At 39.3% G+C, this 23,226-nt stretch overlaps 2 protein-coding genes across 2 annotated transcripts in view; one reads left to right on the plus strand and one right to left on the minus strand.

Annotated features, from left to right (window-relative positions):
• Positions 1 to 6,737: 6,737 nt before the first annotated feature.
• On the plus strand, positions 6,738 to 11,616 carry ca4b (carbonic anhydrase IV b). Its single transcript, XM_036149700.1, is given in 8 exon segments — positions 6,738 to 6,824; positions 7,119 to 7,163; positions 7,255 to 7,419; positions 7,929 to 8,074; positions 8,156 to 8,248; positions 10,300 to 10,347; positions 10,578 to 10,766; positions 11,078 to 11,616. Coding segments are annotated over 8 exon segments (933 nt in total). The 5' UTR covers positions 6,738 to 6,763; the 3' UTR covers positions 11,264 to 11,616.
• A 3,426-nt stretch (positions 11,617 to 15,042) lies between these two features.
• The window catches only part of si:ch211-105f12.2 (RIMS-binding protein 2-like), a 32,256-nt gene continuing 24,072 nt past the window's right edge, over positions 15,043 to 23,226 (minus strand). Inside the window, exons 2-6 of the mRNA XM_012851668.3 lie at positions 17,555 to 17,824; positions 16,254 to 16,410; positions 15,799 to 15,920; positions 15,633 to 15,704; positions 15,043 to 15,553 (exon numbers count right to left, since the gene is read on the minus strand). Coding sequence (XP_012707122.2) covers positions 15,488 to 15,553; positions 15,633 to 15,704; positions 15,799 to 15,920; positions 16,254 to 16,410; positions 17,555 to 17,776 — 639 coding nt within the window. The 5' untranslated portion in view covers positions 17,777 to 17,824 and the 3' untranslated portion in view covers positions 15,043 to 15,487. The remainder of the gene's footprint in view (positions 15,554 to 15,632; positions 15,705 to 15,798; positions 15,921 to 16,253; positions 16,411 to 17,554; positions 17,825 to 23,226) is intronic.

Consider the following 23,226-nt stretch of genomic DNA (forward strand, 5'->3'; position numbering starts at 1 on the left):
TATATATATATATATATATATATATATATATATCCCTGTGTGTCTGTGTGTGTATTTATTGCAGAACAGGAATGAGGCATCTTCTCTGATCCACGTTCACAATAACAGAACTCAACTTTTTTTCTGCCACATACAATATGGCGGTGACGTTGACGTGCGAACCTGCGCCCTATGACGCGTCTACGTATATATTTCTGTGCCACCAACCCTGAGGCACTGCCTCCCCCACACCCAGCCCTCCATACTTAAGCCCTACCCCCACGTTCTGGGGGAGAGCAGAAGTGCCAGCTCAAGCCGACCCCTGGGACCCAACGCCCATCATTATCATTATCAAGAAGGCCCACCAGAGGATGTACTTTCTGTGCCAGCTCAAAAAGCTCAACCTGCCTAAGGAGCTGCTGAGACAATTCTACACAGCCTTCATCCAAACTATTCTCTGCTCATCAGTTTGGTTTGGATTTGCCATGAAAAAGGACAAGGTCAGACTGCAACAGACAGTCCAGACTGCAGAAAAGATCATCGGTGCCAACCTGTACATTTCCAAAGTCAGGAAACAGTCCTGCAACACCACTGCACATCCATCTCACCCCTGTGACAGCATGTTCCATCTTCTCCACTCTGGTAGACGGTACAGACCACTATAAGCAAGGGCTGGGCGATAAATCAATTTAATCGATAAATTTACATTTACAATTTATGAAGATTTAACTTTTTGGAAATGTGGATTTTAATTTTCCAATGCATTCATTGGGCTTGCATGACGAGAATAGTGTGCATTGAATATATGTTTAGGAAGATATATTGTCAAAATAATAATAATATAAGACGAGATGCTTTAATTTATTTATTTACGTTTTTAAAGTTAGTTTGAAGTTACACAAGTGAAGTGAAGCATGTTCTAAACTCATTGTGTAAAACCACTAGCAGCAAACATTTGGTTATATTTTCTTTGTTTACAATGGCAGGGCCGCCATCTTGTTTTACAAGCATGTTTCAGAGCTTGTATTTAGTTGCACTTTTATTTCAGGTCAACTCCCGGTCAAAATGCTTGAAATAAAAAAAAAAAGTTTTTAAAATAATGTCTTTAATTTATTTTTTTGGTGAAATGAAAAGGAGAGGGGGGTCGATTAATCGTATTTGGTCTTAAAAAATCTGAGATTTTAATTTTATAGCCATATCTCCCAGCCCTATCCTGAACTAACAGACTCATGAATGGGTTTCTTCCCACAAGCCATCGTAACAGTGTTTAATATGTGGAGGATTCCACTTGTCACATATTTGTTGGGTTCACGTATAATGGGGAGAAACAGCACCCCCTCCTGGTAGTTGGCGGTGATAAGTGTAATGGACAGAGACCTCGTTGCCAGTTGGTGAGTGACAAGCACCAGGTAGGTTAACTTAGGGGACGCTCTGGTCTAACCAAACAAGCTTTACACACATTATACTGCTCATTATTTCAGCCTTATCTAACCTATTGCTTTGAAGTGTGGGGTCACACTTACAAAACAAACATTCAACCATTGATTATTATGCAAAAGAAAGCAATACGAGTAACGAATAACAAACATTTTAGAGATCACACCCACTGTTTCTTCCTTGATTTAAGAGTTCTCAAATTTGTAGATCTGATCAATTTTAGAACTGCTCAAATCCTTTATAAAGCAAGAAATAACCTACTTCCTGCGCACATACAACAAGTGTTTTCTGATAGAGATGGAAGGTATAATTTAAGAGGAAAAATAAATTTTAAAACTAAGTATGCTCGAACAACAAAAAGAAGTTTTAGTTTATCAATTAGCGGAGTGAAGCTCTGGAACAGCTTGCCTGAAAACATTAAACAATGTAAAAGCATCCAGCAATTCAAAAAAGAATATAAGAAAAGTATTTTTGATGAATACAAAAAAGAGTAATATATATAAAAAGTTGGTATACTGTTTGTTTGTTTTACTGTAAATATTTGTCCTTTACCTCCATGACACATGTAACTGAGGGGTAGGGCTTAATAAGCTTATGCTTCATCCTACTCCTTTTTGAAACATGATGTATGTTTATGAAGTATTAAATGTAAACATTGTTAAATCATATCATGTTCCAAAATAAAATAAACAACAACAACTGGTACAATGTAATGTATTACCGTTCATGTAATTGTTAGCCAACTGTAAGATTTGTGTAGATTAACGAGGATGTTAAATGTATTGTGTATATGTATGTGTATTCGAGGAAACCATTAGCTATGTTAATTTAATACACGAGGAAATGTGTTGGCTAATCACCTAATAGAAAATATTATTCCTCATAAGGTGCTGTTCCTGTGGTGACGAGCCTGAAGTCTGATTCTTTTCTATATTTTTCATTTCAATACAGGTACATATTATTTTATTTATTTGTAAATGTGTTAAATATTGTTAGGCCAGTCGGTGAGTGACGAGAATGAGGTGCTGTTCCTGTGGTGATGAGCCTGAGATCTGATTCTTTTGCATTTTCCATTTCAATACAGATAAACAACCTTTTACTAATCCTGTCTCCTGGCCATCATTATAAACACAATGCAGAGAATGAAAGAGAGATAGATTGCATAAATAAAACGTAGAGAAGGAGAACTAATGGTTACACCATCATTCTAATGAACAGCTGACTGACGAAAAAAAAAAAAAAAAACTCCAGTGCAGTAACCTAGTAATTCTGTTTCTTTTCCTCCGCCTGTTTACTGGCTACTATGTACCACCTATTCATCAATTATTTTCGATTTCAGTGCTATTTATTTTTACTGTTGATATTGTAGACTGTGGACATGCACGTCTGTATGTGTATGTCCATAATATTAAACAATGGAAATTACTCTTGCATCCTTTGCACTCTGCTCATTGCACCATTGCGTTGGTATAGAAAACACATATGAACACAGTACACCCATATGGAGGACCAAGTCTTCCATATTAAAAAATAAGGGGACAGATTGAGACAATAATGAGTTTTCTATACTGCAGACTGTGTTTGATTTGTATTACTGCAATATTACTGCTGAAAGAGCATTTTCCCTTTTATGAGCCAGGTGTAGTTCAACCTCTGACCACTGGTTTGTGGCAAAATACTTGTACTAGTGGTAAACACATACCACGTTGCATTGTTGTGATGTAGTCCACCATCAAATCCCAGAAGGGTCTAGCTGCAGGCACAGCCCATACAAAACATGGCCCCTGCTAAATATGCATTTTCCTGGCCCCTAACCATGAAGTCAGTGGGCATGTAATGAAGGACAGAAGGGACATGTTTTGTATGAAAAGGGGTGTGTTTTACAGCTGGATATTTTTGGCATGTCCGGCCTTCGAAGGTATGGAATGCCAAAGTGCTCAAATTAAATAAATAAATAAGAGCGAGTCACAAGAATTGACAGAAAAAACAGAGTGAAAGTCTGGTTGCCTCCGATTTAAGCCTGTTTAATGCTGTGATGATTGGGATAACTGAGAATTTGCACCGGGACCATAAAACAATCATTTACTTGAATAAATAACAGACAATATATACGTTGCAATGAAATTGGGAGATAACTGAATGTATACAAAATTATCACCACAGTATTAGGAAATATTTTTCATTCATTAAAATGTGCATGATAATATAAAAAAAAACATCACATACTTTTTTCACAATACAACAAATTATGTTTTAAAAGTCATTGTTTATGTCATGATGACACTTTTCAGCAGAATCACTTGGCCTGCCAATCAACATCAGTGTGTTGGACCTGCACCCCCATTGGCTGAGCCCTAAAAAGTGATTTGTTATTTTATGGCTTCTTCATAAACAGCTTACTATAGAGTGTTTCCTGGGCTGCATCCTTCAAAGAATGTATTTGTAGGCAGATAATGTCACCGCGTGCGACGAAGGCCTTAAATACAGCTGACGAATGTGTCATTGCAGGTTGAAGATTTTTTTTTTTTACCGGAAACAGCAATGGTGATGAGAAGGGAAAAGCTGTGAATAAAGTTGGATATAATGCACTTTCTGTGACATAAAAGTAACTTTTTAGAAGTTGTTAAGAAAGAAATTAGCCATGTTAACCCGAAATATCTGCTCGTGTGTTGACATATCGCTTGATTTTAAAGATGCTTGGACGTGCTCAGACCGCTGCTGGCTTGTCTTTCCGCAACGAGAAATAATTCAGACATCTAACATCAATGTTTGGTTAGTTCATTAATATTATTCTCTATAAATAAATGTATTTAAACTTTACTCAGAAAGTTATAGGGTTAGTGTTTAATGGAAACAGGGTCAAGACAAAGTCAGACATGGGTTAACAAAACATACATAAAAATAATGGACAGTAGGTGCATAGGGAACAAAAAGCACTGGTTTCACATAATATATGTGTTAATGTGGTCAACGTCTTAATGTGGTGGACATGTTTGAGTGTTTTGTGATCCTGTGGGTACAATGTTCTGAGGGGCATCAGCACCTGGTGTGGTCTCAATTGGCAAACTGGCCTCCAAAGAGTGATCCTATAAACTCAAGAATGGAAGACCACAAGAAGGGCAAAGTTGGGCCAGATTGCCATGACTGGGGAGCCAGGCAAGGCAAGAAAGGTCCGGAGGTTTGGGAGTGTTTGTTTGCAAAAGCCTGGAGGTCAAGCCTTGACTCCTGAGGCATAGTAGATCGACTCAATAAGCTACAATAAGCTTCCTTAACGTGGACCTGCCGTTTACAGGGAGTAACAACTAGGTTGGGTACTGTGCAAATCATACAGGTGGGTAAGGACTGGGCCTTTGACATGCTGAATCCTGGCTTCATACTCTGTTTTTATTTTTTTGCTACCTCAGTTGTAGCAAAGGAGCTGTTGAGCAACACCGGCAACATATTGATGGACTCACCTCTAGACAAAGCTTGGGTGGTGTAGCCCAGCTACTGGATAGGGTTTGTACTTTCTCCTACTCCAGACCTGTTCAGGGAGCTGTGGTCCTTGGCCTTTGAGTTCTTCCTAGTGAGAGAAAAAGTCGTTTCTGTTGCTTGGAGTTGCAAAAGAGGTGCTGAATGTTATTTTGTGCATAAGCACAGGAAACAACAAGTGAGAGAGGCAAGCAAAGCTTCCAGAATGAGACTCAGCTCATCCAAGCCTGAAGACATGGTTTTCAACTCAAAAAAGGTCCATTGCTCTCCTAAGAGTTGGGGGTCAGTCTCAACTGGAGGGCTTCAAGTATCTCTGGGGCTTTATCTGCAGCAATGGTGAAGACAGAGCCAAAACGTTCGATCAAATTTCTGACCCTCAGCGTTGGTAATCAAACATGGACAATGGCCTAAATGCATCCTGGATGCAACCAGCTGAAACTAACAATTCTGCACAGGGTAGCTGGACTTAAATAAAGACTATGAAAGCTCAGTCATCCATTGAGCTCACAGTAGAGTTGCAGCTATTCCTCATTAAAAGTTTTCTGACGACAGAGTGGAATGAGTTGCCTGGTGAGGAATGTCAAAGTTTCCCCGCTGGATCTGTCATCCTCGCAATCTGACCTAAAAAAAAACGCAGAAGACAATGCGGCTCGAACAGGCACGTGATTTTGCAATGCATTATGGGAGCTGCATTATAGATGCTATTTTTTACATTGCTGATTTGGATGTCGTGCTGTGAGAGATGGAGATGAATGGACAGAAAATCTTCATTAAAAAAAAAGTGATTTTATTTTTAAATTAAAGGTTTATGGTAATCGGTGGAATTTCATACCGACCACTCAAAGCATTTTACACTAGAGCCACATTCCCCCAGTCACACTCATTAAAACACACACACACGTAGACACAACTACACAGATCGGTTGGCTACCTTCGGGTAAAGTGTAACGAAAAACTTAACTGGAATTAGGTTTTAATATCGACTCGCTTAGTTGAAACTTTTCCCCAACACAGAATCCACCATGCTCTGTAGCGACAAGCTGTTTATTTACACTTATGATGGTTTGCATGTCATTAAATTAGTCAACCACACTGTACTGTAAAACCCCATGTGAACAATGTCTGAGGATGTAAAACAGAGAAAAGAGGTTATAGTTTTCTGCTGCTGACATTCCTAATCTGCGCCATTAGGAAATCCCACAGCTGTCACAACACACAACGCTAACACATTTAAGTGGAGTTTTGATGTAATTCCTGGATGCAAGTTCTGACTTTCAAGGTAAAGTGTATTATTTTGAAAAGTTTCCCAGCTTCGAATGGTGGCAGGATCTCAACAAAAACGTCCTGGGATATGTGTTAAAAAGCAGTAAAGTACAAAAACTATACATATGACACCTGTGTGGACGATCCTTCACTCACATTAGGGCATAAACTTAAGGATTAAAAGGCACAATCACCAGAACAATAGGTCATAAAAAGGCTGAATCAGCAGAAGTACAAACCATGCTGAAGTAAGCGTGATATGCAACTCTGTTCCCAGAAATCTTTAAATTGCACTGAATTAGGGATAAACCTTTTGATGACACTGTTTTATGTGTTTTATGTAATACTATAGATTATTCTCTGTGAAAAAATAGTAATGGAAGAAAAAATATACTCCAATTACTTTATTCTCTTTATTTAATAATTGGATGGTGACCAGCATTTTCTTGTCATTATCTCACCTGAGATATCACCAATCCAGAGTCAGACCACGCATTGTGGGAGGGGTTGCTAGGTGGGCCTACCTGACCTATAATAGACGGCTGGACATTGCGTTGCACCTCTATCTTACCTCCAGAGTAGTCCGAAAAGAGACATAAAGTGGGTTTCCACCATGCAGCTCGCAGTTCTTCTATTTTTGATTGTTTTGTCCATGCAGATGGTCTCAGCTTCAGGTATGTTCTGTAAAAAGTTATATGAATGGGTTCAGATGACTAGATTTAACCTGTTATTAAGCCTGGAAACAAGCTGCACAATATTTTATGGCAATTATATTTGTCGAGTTCAAAAGTGTTCACCTATAACACCTTAATTGTTTTTTTTTTTGCTAAGAAAAAAATATATAATGAAATTGGTCCTTCTTAGATTTGTAAATAAGCAGCACAATATTATGTTACTAAATGGATTATAAGACATGTGTTTATAATCTGCGTAACTTCATCAGTTGTCATTTCTGCGTTTTCTTCCAGAATGGTGCTACCAGTCACAGACTAGCTGCAACAACACCTGCGCAGGTAAACTTTGAAAAGTCCAGGGACATTTAACGCTTTAACTGGGACAAAATGACGTCTATTTGTATACCTTTTAATCATCTTCTCCACACAGCTCCAGATGTGTGGCAGGTAGTTTCTCAACAATGCAGCGGCAGATTTCAGTCTCCTATTAACATCGTGACCAGGAAAATGCTCCCAGACGAACAACTCACACCGTTTGATTTGGTCGGCTACCAGGAGACGTTTCACGGCCGCCTCACAAACAACGGTCACACAGGTAGGTCTCAAGCGAAATCGCCTTTATGTTGGAAAAAATGGCAAATAACGAGGAGGTCGCTGAGGTGAAGTGGCAGTAAAAGCGCTCTGGAGATAATACGTTCAACCGTAAACCGCACAGATAAGGTTTAAAAGGCACTGAAAAAGAGCTGGAATGGAAAATAACAGAGCTGCAACTACTTTGATTGATATTAAGGATCTTAAATATGATATTTAAAAAGGCAAAGTTATATTTATATATATATATATTGAAAAGGGTTGACAGTTTCTAATTTCTCAACCTTTCTCGTCTCCATAACTGAATTCCCCCTAAAAAAAACATTTAAAACTGATGATTTTCTCCAGTTTAATATTAAGAAAGCAAATATAATTAATTGCAAGGAAATCTGATAACAGTTTCCTCTCTCTCCTAATCTTTGTTTTCATTAGGACCAAGGTGGCTAAGAAATTACCTTTTATTTTCTTTCTTTTTGTCCTTCTAACATTTTTTTCATATTTTCGTTTTATTAGTTCAGTTGGATTTGCCGCCTGGTATCATGATCAAAGTAGGACGCCTGGCTGAAAATTATAAAGCCGTTCAAGTCCATTTTCACTGGGGCCAAAATGGAGGACCTGGATCTGAGCACACAATTGATGGAGAGCAGTTTCCCATGGAGGTAATGGTTGCAACATGAGCATGTTTACCTTTTTTATGACCTCGGTTTCTATACAATAAATGTCTTTCATGTTACCTGTAGATGCACATAGTCCACATCAAAGAAGAATACGACTCTTTATCCCAGGCTGTGAAAGATCAAACTGGAGTGGCTGTTCTTGGGTTTTTGTTTCAGGTAATTTTACTAATTTTGATTTTATTGAGAGAAAAAAGGCACAAATCTGCAAATATGGATTATGTGACTATCCCAACATAATAAAAACTCAACTGGGAAAACTTATAGCACGCAAGATGAAATAACACTGCTGCATGCTGTTGAAACTAAACCAAAGATATCTCCTATATTTATAGTCTCATGCACAGATTAAAAAAGATAACATTGCAACAAGAAACAAATACAAAACAATTCTGAGCTCAGGATAAAATGCCAACTGAGTTTAAGCAAAAACTGCATCAACCATTAAACAACAAAAAATGCGAGTCAAACATGATAACCTTTACATTTGTTAATGGTTAACTTCCAGGCAGTTAAAGTTGAGGCGTCAACGACAAGAAGGCAGAAATATTGTTTTTAGGAAAAGGTTTTTACTCTGGGAAACGGTCTTAAAAAATTTGATGAGCAGCGGCTAACAGTTAAACTCTGATAAGGTTACCACATACATGCAGGCCTATTACACTCAGTTATATAATGAGGAGGGCAGGAGGGAAGCAGCAATATGAATCCATTCATAAATTTTATTTTAAGACTCTTAAATGACAGCAACTTGTCATCCTGAATTTTTACACAATTTCAGCTTCCTCAGTTAGATGAAATTACAGATCATACATCCGTCTTCTTCCGCTTATCCGGGGTTGGGTTGCGGGGGTAGCAGCTTCAGTAGGGAGGCCCCAGATGTCCCTCTCCTCAGCCACTTGGGCCAGCTCCTCTGGAGGAATCCCAAGGCGTTCCCAGGCCAGCCGAGAGACATAGTCCCTCCAGCGTGTCCTGGGTCTCTTTCTGGGTCTCCTCCCGGTGGGACGTGCCCGGAACACATCACCAGGGAGGCGTCCAGGAGGCATCCTGACCAGATGCCCGAGCCACCTCAACTGGCTCCTCTCGACGTGGAGGAGCAGCGGCTCTACTCTGAGTCCTCCCCGGATGACTGAGCTCCTCACCCTATCTCTAAGGGAGAGCCCAGACACACTACGGAGAAAACTCATTTCAGCCGCTTGTATCCGGGATCTCGTTCTTTCGGTCACGACCCAAAGTTCGTGACCATAGGGGCGACGTGGCACAGAGGTTAGGGAGTTCGTCTTGCAATTGGCGGGTTGCAGGTTCGATCCCTGACTGACTGTCTCTGTCGTTGTGTCCTTGGGAAAGACACTTCACCCGCATTGCCTGCTGGCGGTGATCAGAGGGCCCGGTGCCGCCGGTGCATGGCAGCCTCGCCTCTGTCAATCTGCCCCAGGGCAGCTGTAGCTACTAACATAGCTCACCACCGTCAGGGTGTGAATGCGTGAATGACTGACTGTAGTGTGAAGCGCTTTGGAGGTCGTCAAGACTAGTTAAAAGCGCTATACAAGTACAAGCCATTTACCATTTACCATAGATGAGGGTAGGAATGTAGATCGACCGATAAATGGAGAGCTTTGCCTTTTGGCTCAGCTCTCTCTTCACCACAACGGATCGGTACAGCGCCCGCTTCATAGCAGACGCCGCACCAATCCGCCTGTCGATCTCCCGCTCCATCTTCCCCTCATTCCTGAACAAGACCCAAAGATACTTGAACTCCTCCACTTGGGGCAGCACAAGTGGATGTGCTGATCAGGTTGTCAATCCCCAAGTGGATTGACAACCTGATCAACTCTATGCGAAGGAGATGTGTTGCACTGTGTGAGACAAATGGTGGTCACACCGGATACCGACTGGTTTTCTGAGTCCCCAGACCCCCCAATAAACAAAACTGATCCTTTCAGAGTGGCCTTTTATTGTGGGGCAGTCTAAGGCACACCTGTGCACTAATCATGGTGTCTAATCAGCCCATTGATATGGCACACCTGTGAGGCAGGATGGATTATCTCAGCAAAGGAGAAGTGCTCACTATCACAGATTTAGACTGGTTTGTGAACAATATTTGAGGGAAATGGTGATACTGATATTTTTGTTCAGTGTATGTTGTGTATTTCCCCAGTTTTTAATTAAACCTGATTTCGTGTGCAAAGTAACACTTGACTCATTTGTTTTAGGAATCCGAATCTACGAATAAGAAGTACACTCCCTTGGTTGATTCTCTGATCCTGGATCATTGAACCCTGTAAGCTGAAACAGACTTCATGGAATAAGAAGACATTTATGTCCCATTATGTGTTTGTCTGATGGTCTCCCAGCCCCAGTTAGGCAAGAGGGCATCAGTTACACAATGACAAAACATCATAAACCACCTTTTCTCTGAACTTTACAAGAAATGGAGGAGAGTACTGTGGCTGTCGCTTTGAACTTATCTAAAACCTGACTGGCTGCTGACCTATCTGTCATGTTTTGAACCCCAGCCAGCAACACCACGCTGACAGACATCTCCCTGGAAATGCTCATTCCTCCCAAGGAAGACTTGGCAAAATACTTCCGCTACCACGGCTCCCTCACGACTCCTGACTGCGCTGAAGCTGTCGTCTGGACGCTCTTTGAAAGCACCATTCCTCTGAGCAGGAATCAGGTAATTCAGGACATTTTTGCTGAATGTGTTTGCTATAGTTTGTTTGACAGATACAGTGTTTTTTTTTCTGATGAGTCTGATAAGTGTTGAGTCTTGAGTTATAGGAAAACCCTACCATATTATTTAAAACCCAGGTTTTTATTTAATTCATTGTGGCTCTATAAAAAAAACGGAATGAAAAAGCTTTCATTAAATAATATGCACAACCCCTGGCCTTTTTCAACACCCTTTTCACCTCTTATATTCATATTAATTATTGTTTTGTGCTACAGAGCAGATGTTTACCTTCTTCTTGTGATTTTGTCTTGTAGCTCACTGCTTTCTGCCAGCTTCGGTTTTCTGACGGGACTCAAATGGTTCAGACCTACAGACCGGTGCAGCCTTTGAATGCGAGGCAGGTGTATTACTCCAAAGGACAGATTCCTGTGGTCAGCTGGGTGCTGCTGATCATGTCAGTGCTGCTTTCTAGCGCCCTCCCACAACACTCTGAAGGATAAAAGCTTTGGTCAAATAACATAATGAATGTTTCCTTCTTGAAATTCTGTTTTGAGATAGCTCTTACCTCATACGTCTCGTAGTTCTTTGTTGAGCATTTTGAGAAATCAGTTTTTGATCATGTTTGTAAAGTTACATAATTATGTTTCAGATCATTGAGTGTTTTAAGTCAGATCTGCCTTTCTAAATACATTTTTTTTGTCTGTTTTTAAGTTAGGCTCGAGTTATTTTCCATTTGTATCTGTTAAAATGAACATGTAAACAAAAAGAAGATGAAAATAAAGAGAATGTTTATAGGAAATTCCAGGCAGAAAATGCTGTTAGAGAAAATAAATGGTTTCCTGGGTCAAAGCTTTGTGGAACTCCGTCATCAGCTGCTTCCTTTAATAGGGTCTTTTTCTTTTGATCGAAGCTGAAAATCATACGATTTCAGAATTTTTCTTCCCCTCTCTTTGGTAATTATCTCCTGGAACAAGAACTTGTGCATTATCTGTTATGACATTTGAAAATGTACGCTTTCCTTTTGCACCACAGCGTTTCCAGCAATCCTTTTTCCTCCCACCAGGTGGAAGCACCATACAAATGTGATCAAACAACCTGCACTTTTTTTTTTGTCTACTGAAAACAGTGAAGGTTAAGTTTTTCAATTCTCACTTGATTCCGGTGATCCAGCTGATTTTCAGCAGGAGAGCGACGCAAAACATAAAGCCAAAGCTACAGTGGAAGAGTTTTGATCAAATAATTTTCATGTGTGAGAATGGCCTAGTTAAAGTAAAGGACTTAATTAATTAAAATGTGACCAGGTTTTTTTTGTAGTTGTACACAGACCCTCTACATCCAGTGTGATTGAGGTTACTTAAGGGAAGTTGTTACAGAAAAAACAACTTAGCAAAAAAAGATTAGCAGCAAATGTATCCAATCAATGGGAATCAACAGAAATGTCCCACTTTTCTAAATTGCATTTGTCAAAACACAGTTTACCCCTCTTTCACCACAATTATGCTGCTCTACATCCACCAGGTGGCAGCACCTCACAAACTAGCACGTCCAGAGTGGTTGGTGAGGGCTGCAAACTGTATAAAGTTAACAGAGCATGGAGGGGGGAAACACGTTTTTTTTTTTTCTTTTTATCTTTTGGGAAACAATCAATTTTTAAATGATGAAAATCATAAGTTCTTTCACGTTAGGGAAATGTGAATTTTTAAAGGAGGAAATGGGCTTTCATTGTTTTTGTGGGCAGATATATCTTAGAAAAAATTCATATTGTTACCCACTCTTGCCATTCAATTACGACCCCCCCCCCCCCCCCCACACACACACACACACACACTGTGTCACATTACAGTTTCAATGTGGTTTATTTGGATCTGGTGCAATAGAACAACAAAAAGTATAGCACATAATTATAAAGTCGCGGGGTAACAAGGCATGGTTTTCAAAAAACTTTGAGAAAAAAAGAAATTGAAAATTGGATGGTGGGAGCACCATGCTGTGGACATGCTTATGAGTTCATAGGAAGATGGGATTGAGCTTCACATAAAGCTAAAGCTGTAGTGGAATGTTTTAGATTATTTCGCTTTAGACCATGAATTAGAACGGCCCAGTCAAAGTCCAGACATAAATGTAATTGACTCTAAATGATCTTCACAGACAGTCTCCATTCAGTCCAACTGAGGTAATTTGCAAAGGATAAAGACTTCAGTTTATAGATGAACAAATCTAGAAAACTGTAGATATTTCCTTTCTGTTTTACATTTCGGCTGTACTTCGCCCGGCCTATCGCTTGAAATCCATATAAAACACGTTGAATTATAAAAAGTAAAACCTTATCCAGCGCTTTGACTGATGTGTTTGGATGCTGCATTTGTTCCTGGCCCTCTGATTCTTTCTATGTCGCTATAAGTTGCTGCAGAGATTATTCTGGATGCAGTCCCATCTTGCACAGGAATAGAAGTGTGATGCAAGCAGAGCTCTTGTCAGCTCAACAGCGCTGACATAATCTGCAGGCTGCACAGTCATGCTCCCCTACCAGGGCTTCATGCTGAACACACAGATGCACATTTTGACAAACATGAACACTTTTTTTTTTTTTTGCATTCGTGTTTGCCCTTTTAGTGATCAGGCAAGTTAAACTTTCTGTCGGTTCTTGCACTTTTAATATTTTTAGTATCACAGCCCGCTACTTCTCGTCATTTATTCTCTCTCTCTTTCTCTCTCTAACAGGGCCATCATTTCTCGGTTTGAGTTTGCTTCCCATCCCCCACTTCCTCTTATTTCTCTTGGTGTGACTCTGAGGTTTTGTGTTGTTGTGACAACGGAGGACACAGGGCCCTCTCTGCTCCGTTTGCAAAGTTTCTGTTGTTGCAAGCACATTGCAGAGCGCGCTGGCTCGCTGCGATGGGGAAGCCTCTGCAACACCATCCCCCACTCACACCTTGTCACACACAAACAGGCGCCAACGAGTTCTCAGAAATACGACAGAGATATGAAGACCTTCCTGTAATATGAAACACAGAATGTTACACCTGCACATCTGTACTCCTTCTTTGATCTTTTTTACTTTAGCTCTCTTGTTAGAACTTTGTTGTAAATGTAAGCTTTCTGATTACTTTACATGGATTATTTTTGAGATCTGGATGGAATAGGGTCTAAATTTACTGCAGATTGCAGGCTTCACCTCTCAGGCTTATTACCTTAAAAGGGATACGAACACATGTAAAAGCAGTGATGCATTCTGTTGTTGCTTCACGGGTTCAGACTTTGAATTTGCATCCTCGTATATGCATGAGCGTATCTCCTAACGGTACAATAAAACTGAAAAAACTGAAATCTGTAATTTAAAATTAATTCATTCAGAAATAATTCTAGATCATGAAAGAACATCTAACTGAACTCTTTTTAACGCGTGATGCAATATCAGAAACGACAAGACAAAATAAATGAGCGATTCGAGTTACATTAGCCTCAGGCTCAAAAACAACTTAAAACGTCAAGCTGAGTGGAATAAATGATGTTTCATTGCGATCGGTTTTTAGTTTAGCTCAAAGGATGTGTTCACACACATCAGTATGCTAACCACAAGTGTGTGTATGTATGTGTGTGGTTGTGTATGTGAGTCTTTCCTGTGTTAACCACGTGGCTCAGACAGGGTTAATAAAAAGATGACGCTCACTTCTGGGTTTCCTCACTTCTCCGGAGTCCAAACGCTGGTAAGATCTTGACAACAAGTGAGTTTATTCAATGATCTGGCAACTGCCGGTTTTAACCTTCCCTGTTTGTGTGTTTTTACCTCAAATGCTTTATAGTCAACTTGATTTAACGTTAACCTTCAGGAGTTTTAGTCATCATGTAGAGTTGAAAAGTTTGTGAGAACCTGCCTTCACTTGAACCGTCGTCCCTCAGTGTTTTGAGCGGGAGCGCCCACAAGCTACTGATATACAGTGTTGTCACCCATAAAGTAGAAAGCACTACTAAACTTCACTACACAGTGTAGTGTTTCCTACTTTATGGATGAGTATACTGTTAGCTGCAGAGGAGAGTGAAAGAAGAACCAACCCGGATGCTGTCGAAGTCTAAATGCATTGTTTAACCTTATTTTGTGATTTTTCTTTTTGCTCTATGTTGTATTAAGTAACAGATTAATGTTAATATTGACAATATTTATTGAGAAACTGATTTTACAGCATTAAATGGTCTGGTCTGAAAATGGACACATATTGCCGTTGTTATTTTACAACAGTTATCTGAACTTTTATAACATAAATGTTTTTTTTTATTTTTCATTTAATAACCTTGCATTACAGATGAGCATGTTACAAAAAGCAGATGGACACAGTATAAGGCAAACTATATTTATACACTCTGGTCTGTGCAGTGCTGAGACTAAAAGTGTATTTGTTTAAGGCTAATACTGAAGATTACCTGACACCCGTCAAGTAAAATCACTGGAAGTTTACAAAACTTACTAATTGTATTTTTGTTTGTGAATTGAGTTGCAATTTTACTTTAAAAATTATCAATAAAGAGTATTTTCCCATAAACTGACTTTGTCTTGACTGATAGTGGTGGGCTCCCTCTTCTCTACAGCAGATGCCAAGCCACGCTATTATATAAAATTAAAAAAACATATACAATTTCTTGACACACATTAACATTTTTTCCAGTAAAGCTGCTGAATTGAATATATCTGAGACTTGGCATTAGTATCAGAGGTATTAGCACGGCATCTAATTCCAGGGTAAGGGCTGCAGGAAGTTTGAGGGTACCAAACCTAGTCTTCCGTGAAGATCTCCCTTTAGAAAAAGAGAAAGATGAGTTTGTGTGCAGATATTTAATAAGAAATCACAGCGTAACGATTGATTTTCTACTCACATAATAAAACCCATCTTGATCCATGTCACCCAACACGTAAATGATGTCCCCAGATCGAAAGCTTAGTTCAGCCTGAAGCACAAGAAAAGTAATTTTAGGCCTAAAATACGCCACAAATAAGCCGTGCTCGGAAATATGTGATCAGGTTGATGGCTGATGTGCTCACTTCACTGTCCATGTTGGGTGAGTGCTCCCATGGATCGTAGTCGAATAAGGCCACCATTCTTCGAACAATTACATCTTCAGGAATGCTGCCGGTGTCTCTTAGGTCTGGTGTCAAAAACATACCTGTTTTGCAGAAAATGTGCAAACACATCCTTGAAATGAGAGTAAAATAAAGAAAACATAACAAGTTTATCACTTTAAGAACCACTATTTAAAGGTGATCGGAAATAATTTAATTTTAACCCCTTCCTACAAGAAGCAAATTGGTTTAAACTAATCTTGCAGAGGAGATCTGATAAACAAGGAGAGTGCTAAGCTCTTAGATCTCTTTGGCCAACAATAGCACAAAGAGGGTTGAATGCAGAATAGGTTTCTGCTGATTTTGGGTTTATTTTCTCATCATTTTCTGTCAGTGAATCACAGGCCAGTTTTCTGCAGAGAATGGGGAGCTCGTACCTGTGTTGTCCACCGGCAGGAAGCCCTGCTGCATGAGAACGTGCTTCACGTACTCGTCGTCCACTGGGATCTCAGCCACCATGTTGCTTGGCACATAACCAGAAAGACCACCAGACTCACCGTGGTAGAAACCGTCGGAGTCCTTGTCTCCAAACACCTAGCAAGCACACAGACAGCCCGTCTCATCCGTGTGTTCAAAAAGAAATGTGTGTGTGCTTGTTTATGTAGCCTCCTTAGGACCCTTTTGGGTATAATCAACAGTCCCCTGTGGGGACATAAGCCTGGTCCTGAGGTGGTACATAGTACTTGACATCTGGCTAAGCATTAATGTTCAAACTAAAACTCAATTCAACATCCTGAGAGGAGTAGAAATACAAACCTGTGTGTGTGTGTGTGTGTGTGTGTGTGTGTGCTTACTTGTTTATATCACTTTGTAGGACATTTTCTAGTCGATAAGTTTATCAACATGTTTCTTCTTACTATAATTTTAATGTTTGGAGTGACCAAGCCAGAGTCCTGACTTGAATCTGGTAGAAAGTATTTATTTTGATATATAAAGGCAAAGGACCACACATCCTCGAAATCTTATAGTTCAACACCAAAGATAAATTTGCAAAAGACCAGTGGCAACATGAAAAAAGCAGAGTATAATCTTTTTTTTAAATGTTTTTGACTTTTTTATTTTTTTATTAACAACAGATGCATTACTTCAAAACTGAAACTTCCTTTATAGTGTGTTGTCATCTTTTTAGAGTTGCCTGTCTCATTTCCTGTCAGAAGTAAAAACTTGTTGGTTGAATTAGCAAATTTTAAATCTAAATATGAATAATTTTATGCCTAACTTTACCATTTTAAGTCTGATAGGGCTAGTGGAGACCATAAGCCTGGTGCTAATGTGTTGGAACACTATTTTGGGGGTTTGGGGAAGCGCTAGGAAGTGTGAATCGAGTTTAGGGTAAGGTTCAAGGCTCGGAAGGTACCAATAACGCAGAAAGGGTAGACAAGATTATATAAGTCAATAGAGTATCTTAATATGACTAGAAATACAAATGTGGCAGCAGACTGAGTGAAAAAAGGTGGGAAATCACTTAATGAGAGGCAGTAAGAAAAAAAAAAAAAAACTGTTCCAGGAAGTCAAGAGACGTGTTCATGTCTCTTTACATGTTCAGCAGGCCTGCACAAACAGGAAACAGCAGCTTGTAATTTCAAAGACACTTCTCAGCAGATTAAAAATGAGGAAGCAAAACGCATATAGAGAATAACTGAAATGTAACGCTTTTAAGGTGCTAGAGTGTCTTTACCTTGATGATTTGGCCCGGCACAAAGGGCAGCTCCTCTGCAGCCGTGTCAGGGTTGGGAGACATGGCGGCGGGGTTGTACGGGTAAAGTGCCACAAAGAGTCGAACATTGGGGACAGAGACCTGGCTGGCAGTCTCCAGCTCCCACTCCCTGAGGTCCTCTGGGGTGACGACCCTCACCTCGTCTGGGTATATCAAAACATCCAGCTCGAGCCTGGTCTCCATCGGCAGTGGCGGCAGCTCCTGGCTGTCCACTTGGCAGACAGATGGCTGCTGTAGACAACAGACCTCTCCTTACCTTCAACCTAATTTGAGGTAACTAAGCTAAGCAGAAGGCCTAATCCTCTTTGAAGCAAGTAGATGGATTCATTAGTCCAGCAAATACGGTGCACTGTAAGACTGCACTTTGGAAGCAAATGGCAGGGAAGAGCTCACTTTAAAGCATCAATGAAATAATTTACCTTCTTCAAAACATTTTAGATGCAGCAAGAAGATAAATGTGCAGCCTGTGGTGAACATTTTTCTTTTACATTAACAATGAACCAAACATCCCTCACTTTGCAAACTACTGTTTAAGACATAAAATTAATAATCCCCCAAGCAGTGATATATTTAAACAAGTACAATAATTAATTCTGCACTGTTTATCTTTAGTAAAATAAAAAGACACTGTGAAGTATTGCTTTTCTCAAGGCCATTTTGTCATACTCCTCCTCTTCCTCCTTACATGACTTGACCCAGTTTACTGATCAGTTAAAATCAACACTTCCTGTCGTGACCTTTAGTTGACTGGTCTAAAGAAAAAACAAACTAAATGTCTATAAAATGTATTTACTTAGACTTAGACAACTTTATTGTCATTTTGAATGCACAGAGTGCGTACAATATGAAATTTCGAAAAGTGCATTTATTAATGCACTTTTTGGTGAAGATTGAATAATGGCAACCCCCGCAAATGATGCATATCACATTACATGCACAGGATGAGAACATTGTTACTCAGCAGTCTGAAGGAGATTTGCCCCATTTAAACCTCATATATTTAGTTTGGTGCGTAGAAAAAACAACAACCACTGTACCAGATTATGTATCTGGTAAGGGATATAGAGAGGCCTAAGTGGAAATGACTTACTTTCTATACAGTGACATTTTTCAGCAATTCCACTGTATTGACATTACTCTCTACAAGTTGAGGACATACAAAACAACTGCCAAGATGGAAAGAGTAGTTGGCAAAAAGCCTGACCTACAGAAGCCTATTATCTATTGTTATTGCTTATGTTAAAGTTTATGTCAACCTGAATGCCTGCACTATCAAAAAGAGGCTACACCAAGTCAGGGGTACCTATGGGTGGGCCTGGACCCACCCACTTTGTGTCAGGGCCCACCCAATGAAGTGGCTTTCCGTTGAAAAAATATATATATTTTTGGGGGTGTCACTTAAAGTCTTCATAAAAATCAGCGTAAAATGAAATGAAGCAGAATAACATTGAATTTATGCTTGTCCCACACATGAAAACAACAAGCTCCATGTTCTAGTTCTCAGCAAACCGGGGACACAGAGAAAAAAGTAATAAGTAATAAGCCAAATACAAGGAGATGTTGGAAACATCACATTTGTTTGGAAACTGTCAGCATGTGAAGGCGGTGTTGGATGATGTGTGGATCATAATGTGTGTCAAACGGGACGTTCCTCTTAAGGGGCACAGCGAAACAGAAGAGTGTTGGATTATTTTTTGGGGGTAGGGGAGCTGTGGGGCTGCTGCGTCGCCTTGTGCTTGAATTCAGGTGCCTGTACTCAATTTAGTCACATGGTAATGTAGATGCATACATTTTAAGGGGCATTTTTAGGGTATTGTAACATTGGTAGCTTCAGCTCATTCCTCTTCCTCCCTCTTTAAAAAGAGCGCTTTACAGTCTTTATTTATGCCTTTTCCCCATGATGTTTATTCCTTTAATTAGAGGCGCCCTGCGCAAATACAGGGGAAATTACGTCTGGTCAGGGTGGAGGTCGAGATGACAAACCTGCCGCTGTGAAAGGTGATGACAAAGGTTATGAAATGTAACAATCTACAAGAGCAGGAGTAGATCAGAGGAAAATTCAGCAGCAGGACCCATGAAGCATGCGGCCAAACGTATTTTCACCCTTTTTAGCTGTTAACTGTAAGATTGTGTTTAATAAAAGAAAACAGCAGAAATTTTCTATTCATTAAAAAAAAAAAAACATTTTTGTGTATCCTGGGGATCTGGATCGATGAAGCAACAGGGGCTGTTACTTAGTGACATTGCGTTCAGAAACGGAAATGATGACTTTGACAGGCTGCCGCAGTGTAAATGATCCAGAAGCTACTCTGCCATGTTTGTGGCTCCACATCATATTATAGGTGATGGGTCCTGGTTGTTTTCTTCCACTGTCAATTCAAGGACGTTCACTTGAACAGAGAAGGTCTTCATCCTCCCAATCAGCCTGTATATTCTCCATAGAGAACTTACAAACGAGCAACTTACAAATAAACTTACTTTAAACTATAATTATTTGGCCCACGCACTTTTTATTAGGCCTGGCTAAAAAGCAATTTCTGATTACGCCACAGAAGCAAGTATACCTTTTTGGAAAAGTGTGCAAGGAGGAAATATTTACTCTCTAAAAGCAACATTTATGGTAGGGTACAAGTTGCTAGAAAATTTAGACAAAGATTGGAAAGTTGTTTTGATGGATGAGTCTGACTGGACACCAGAACAGCACCAATCCAAATAAAGTACAGTAAAGAACCTCATACCAACTGTGAAGCATAAAGGTGGATGTGACATAGCTTGGAGATGCTTTGCTGCAGCAGGACCTGGTCAGCTCACCATCATAGACTCCACAAGGATTCATACTGAATAAAATATATTGTGTATTCAGTGTGGACTCAGAGGTGCTGGAGAACAATGTGAAACAATGCAGAAATAAAGCTGAAGCAGAATTAGACCCTGCAACGAGTCAAAAATGACCAAAAACATCCTGGTGAATACACCAAGGACAGGCTGAGAATTAGAAAATGGAAAGTCCTGGGCTGAGACAAAGGCAGACATTGATAAATGAACATTTTACAAACAATGAATGTAAATATATGATGGGGTGCGACTTAGTTAGATACTTTCTTTTAAAAGTTCTACAAAAATTTCTACCTACATTTTAACACTCTTATGTACATCCAATCAGCACAGAGTTTTCTAAGCTGGAACCATGTGCTCTTAAAGACCAGTGTCAGTGTCTTCGCGGGGGCAAGCCAAAAAACCTGATTCCCAGAAAAAGGGCTTGTAATAATGTGTCTTTTCAACATCTAAAGAATACTGCACTAAACTACCAGGGGCTCAAGAAATTCAACAGTAAGCCTGTTTTTTTTCACCAAATAAAGACACAATGTGGGAAACCTGATATTTATGTTACCCAGCTAGTGTTGTACACAAGAAATGCTACCAAGCCCACAAACCACATTTTAGAGGCCATGTAAAAATAAACAACCAGGTGCACTTTTAAACCACTGTAAAATGTGGGGGTTTTCATGCCTTGTTCTTGTTCTCAGTAACAATTCATGTCTACCTCCATAAACTTTTGGAAAGTGCAGCCAGATGGGGTCCGCTGATAATCTTGGGTTGGCTCCCCCAAACCATTTATTTAGGCATGCTCCTCTGGTGAAAATAGAAGTTGTGGTCTGATAAGATGGACCTATTCGGTTCATTCATATTTGTGATTACCTACAGTGGAAAAGTATTTACTTTGCAGAATTTTATATAAAATTTGTCGCAGAAATACCGTAAAACAAATTGATATGTGGGTGAAACAAGGTCAAACTGATCCTCTTCTAAAAAGTACCAGCATGTTGTTAAATAGTGAACTCACTGTAATTAGCCACATTTTTAAATTTAAGTTAAATTAGAGTTAAATTTCACTTCAGACCTGGAAGCTAAAACAAAACCTGTCTGAGAATGGGAAGGAGGCCGAAAGGTCTAAAGACAACACATCATGGCCCGATCTGGAGAATTTTAAGAACTGATGAGAAACAAAGTCACTCATATCTATCAGACTATAAAGTGTTTTGAGGCCATTTCTAAGACTTTGGGACTCCAGCAAACTAAAGTGAAAGCCATAGTCAATAAATGAAGAGAACATAAAGGAGTGATCGCCCATCCTAGGAGTGGCAGACCAATCAAAATTACTCCAAATGACAATCTTTGTCTCATCCAGAAGATCATAAAGGAATTCAGAACAACGAAAAAAGCATTGGAGGCTTCACTTGACTTGAGATCAGCTATCATGGTTCAACAAGAAGAAAAAGACTGGGAATCATTGGTAAACTGCAATAGCAAAATAAAAAAAAATAAAAGAATTAAAAGGAAGGCCGGCAATTTAAAGGGGATGGCTGTTGATCGTCCAGGTGCTCTTTAGGTGTGTGCACCCTTACTTCTCCAAAAGAAAATAGGAAAAAAAGGGAATGTTTCTTTCAGGTGGTGGATGATTGTCTTTTGCTTTGGTCATTTGATGAGCTTTTCATATTTTCTTTACATTTTTTACTATTCTACTACTTTAGATCTATTTCTCGTTTTTCTGAAAAAAAATCTGTATTTTTTTTCCTACAGACTTAGTTTTTGAAGAAGGAACAAAGTATTATAAGTGCCAATCTACACTTTTTTTCTGAGTAATGTAGGATGTTTATTGGAAAAATTATTATTAGCACACTGTTACATCAAATATGACAAAACCTGATAGTTAGGAGAGACAATTACTTCTGCATATCTGTATTTATTTTAATAACTTACTTTTTATTGTTCACCTTAATAGCAGGAATGTGACCAAAAAAAGTTTTTCAGTAAGTAGCCATCCAGAACTGTCTTTAAATAATTAAGAAAGTAAAACAATGTATTTTCACTGGCTGCTTGTACTGGAATAATCGCTCTTAGTTTCATTTATATACTGTAGGTTTTAACTAAGTCCTACACTCTCTTTCTAAATCCTGACCAGAAGGTGGAGCTGTAACAACTAAAGTTACAGGCTGGTAAAGACAGCATCATGAGAAAATGCAGTTACAAGACTAACACATTATCCTAATAAAGAAATCTATGAAGTTCCTATTCATTAGATATTTTCCTGTTCATCCTGTACAGCAAAAGTAAACCATGGGAGAACTGCATTATCTTGAGCTTTGTATGTGTGGTTCAAAGCCGTCCACACAAAATAAGACAAATTAGTCCCAACAATAAGACAGTTTAAATGTAACTATTGAGTTATACAAATCTGTGTATCATATACAAATATTTCTGAAAAGCTGTGCAGAAGGCATGCAAAGGTATTCATACCTCTAAAATGTTTTTAACATTTTCCCAAGGTGTCTTCATTGCAGTTTATGTGACAGTTGCAGTCACCGCTGCAAATCTTTTGTGTCAAGTCTCTACTGGCTGTGTACACCTGAAGAATTGATTGAATTGAGAGTGTATGCGAACTGCATTTTTGAAGTCTCATAGGGTGTGTACTCTGCAGCATTCTAATAATTGAATATAAATTGATCCAAACTGTCCCTTTGAAGCTCCGGTTGTATGTTTAGGTTCACTATCTTGCTGTAAGGTGAAACTCTGCTCTAGTTCTAAGTCTTTCAATAAATGAATCAATTGATCAAACCGTCATTTATAGAGCA

This window comes from Fundulus heteroclitus, chromosome 18 (assembly GCF_011125445.2).
Source record: "Fundulus heteroclitus isolate FHET01 chromosome 18, MU-UCD_Fhet_4.1, whole genome shotgun sequence".
Taxonomy (NCBI): domain Eukaryota; kingdom Metazoa; phylum Chordata; class Actinopteri; order Cyprinodontiformes; family Fundulidae; genus Fundulus; species Fundulus heteroclitus.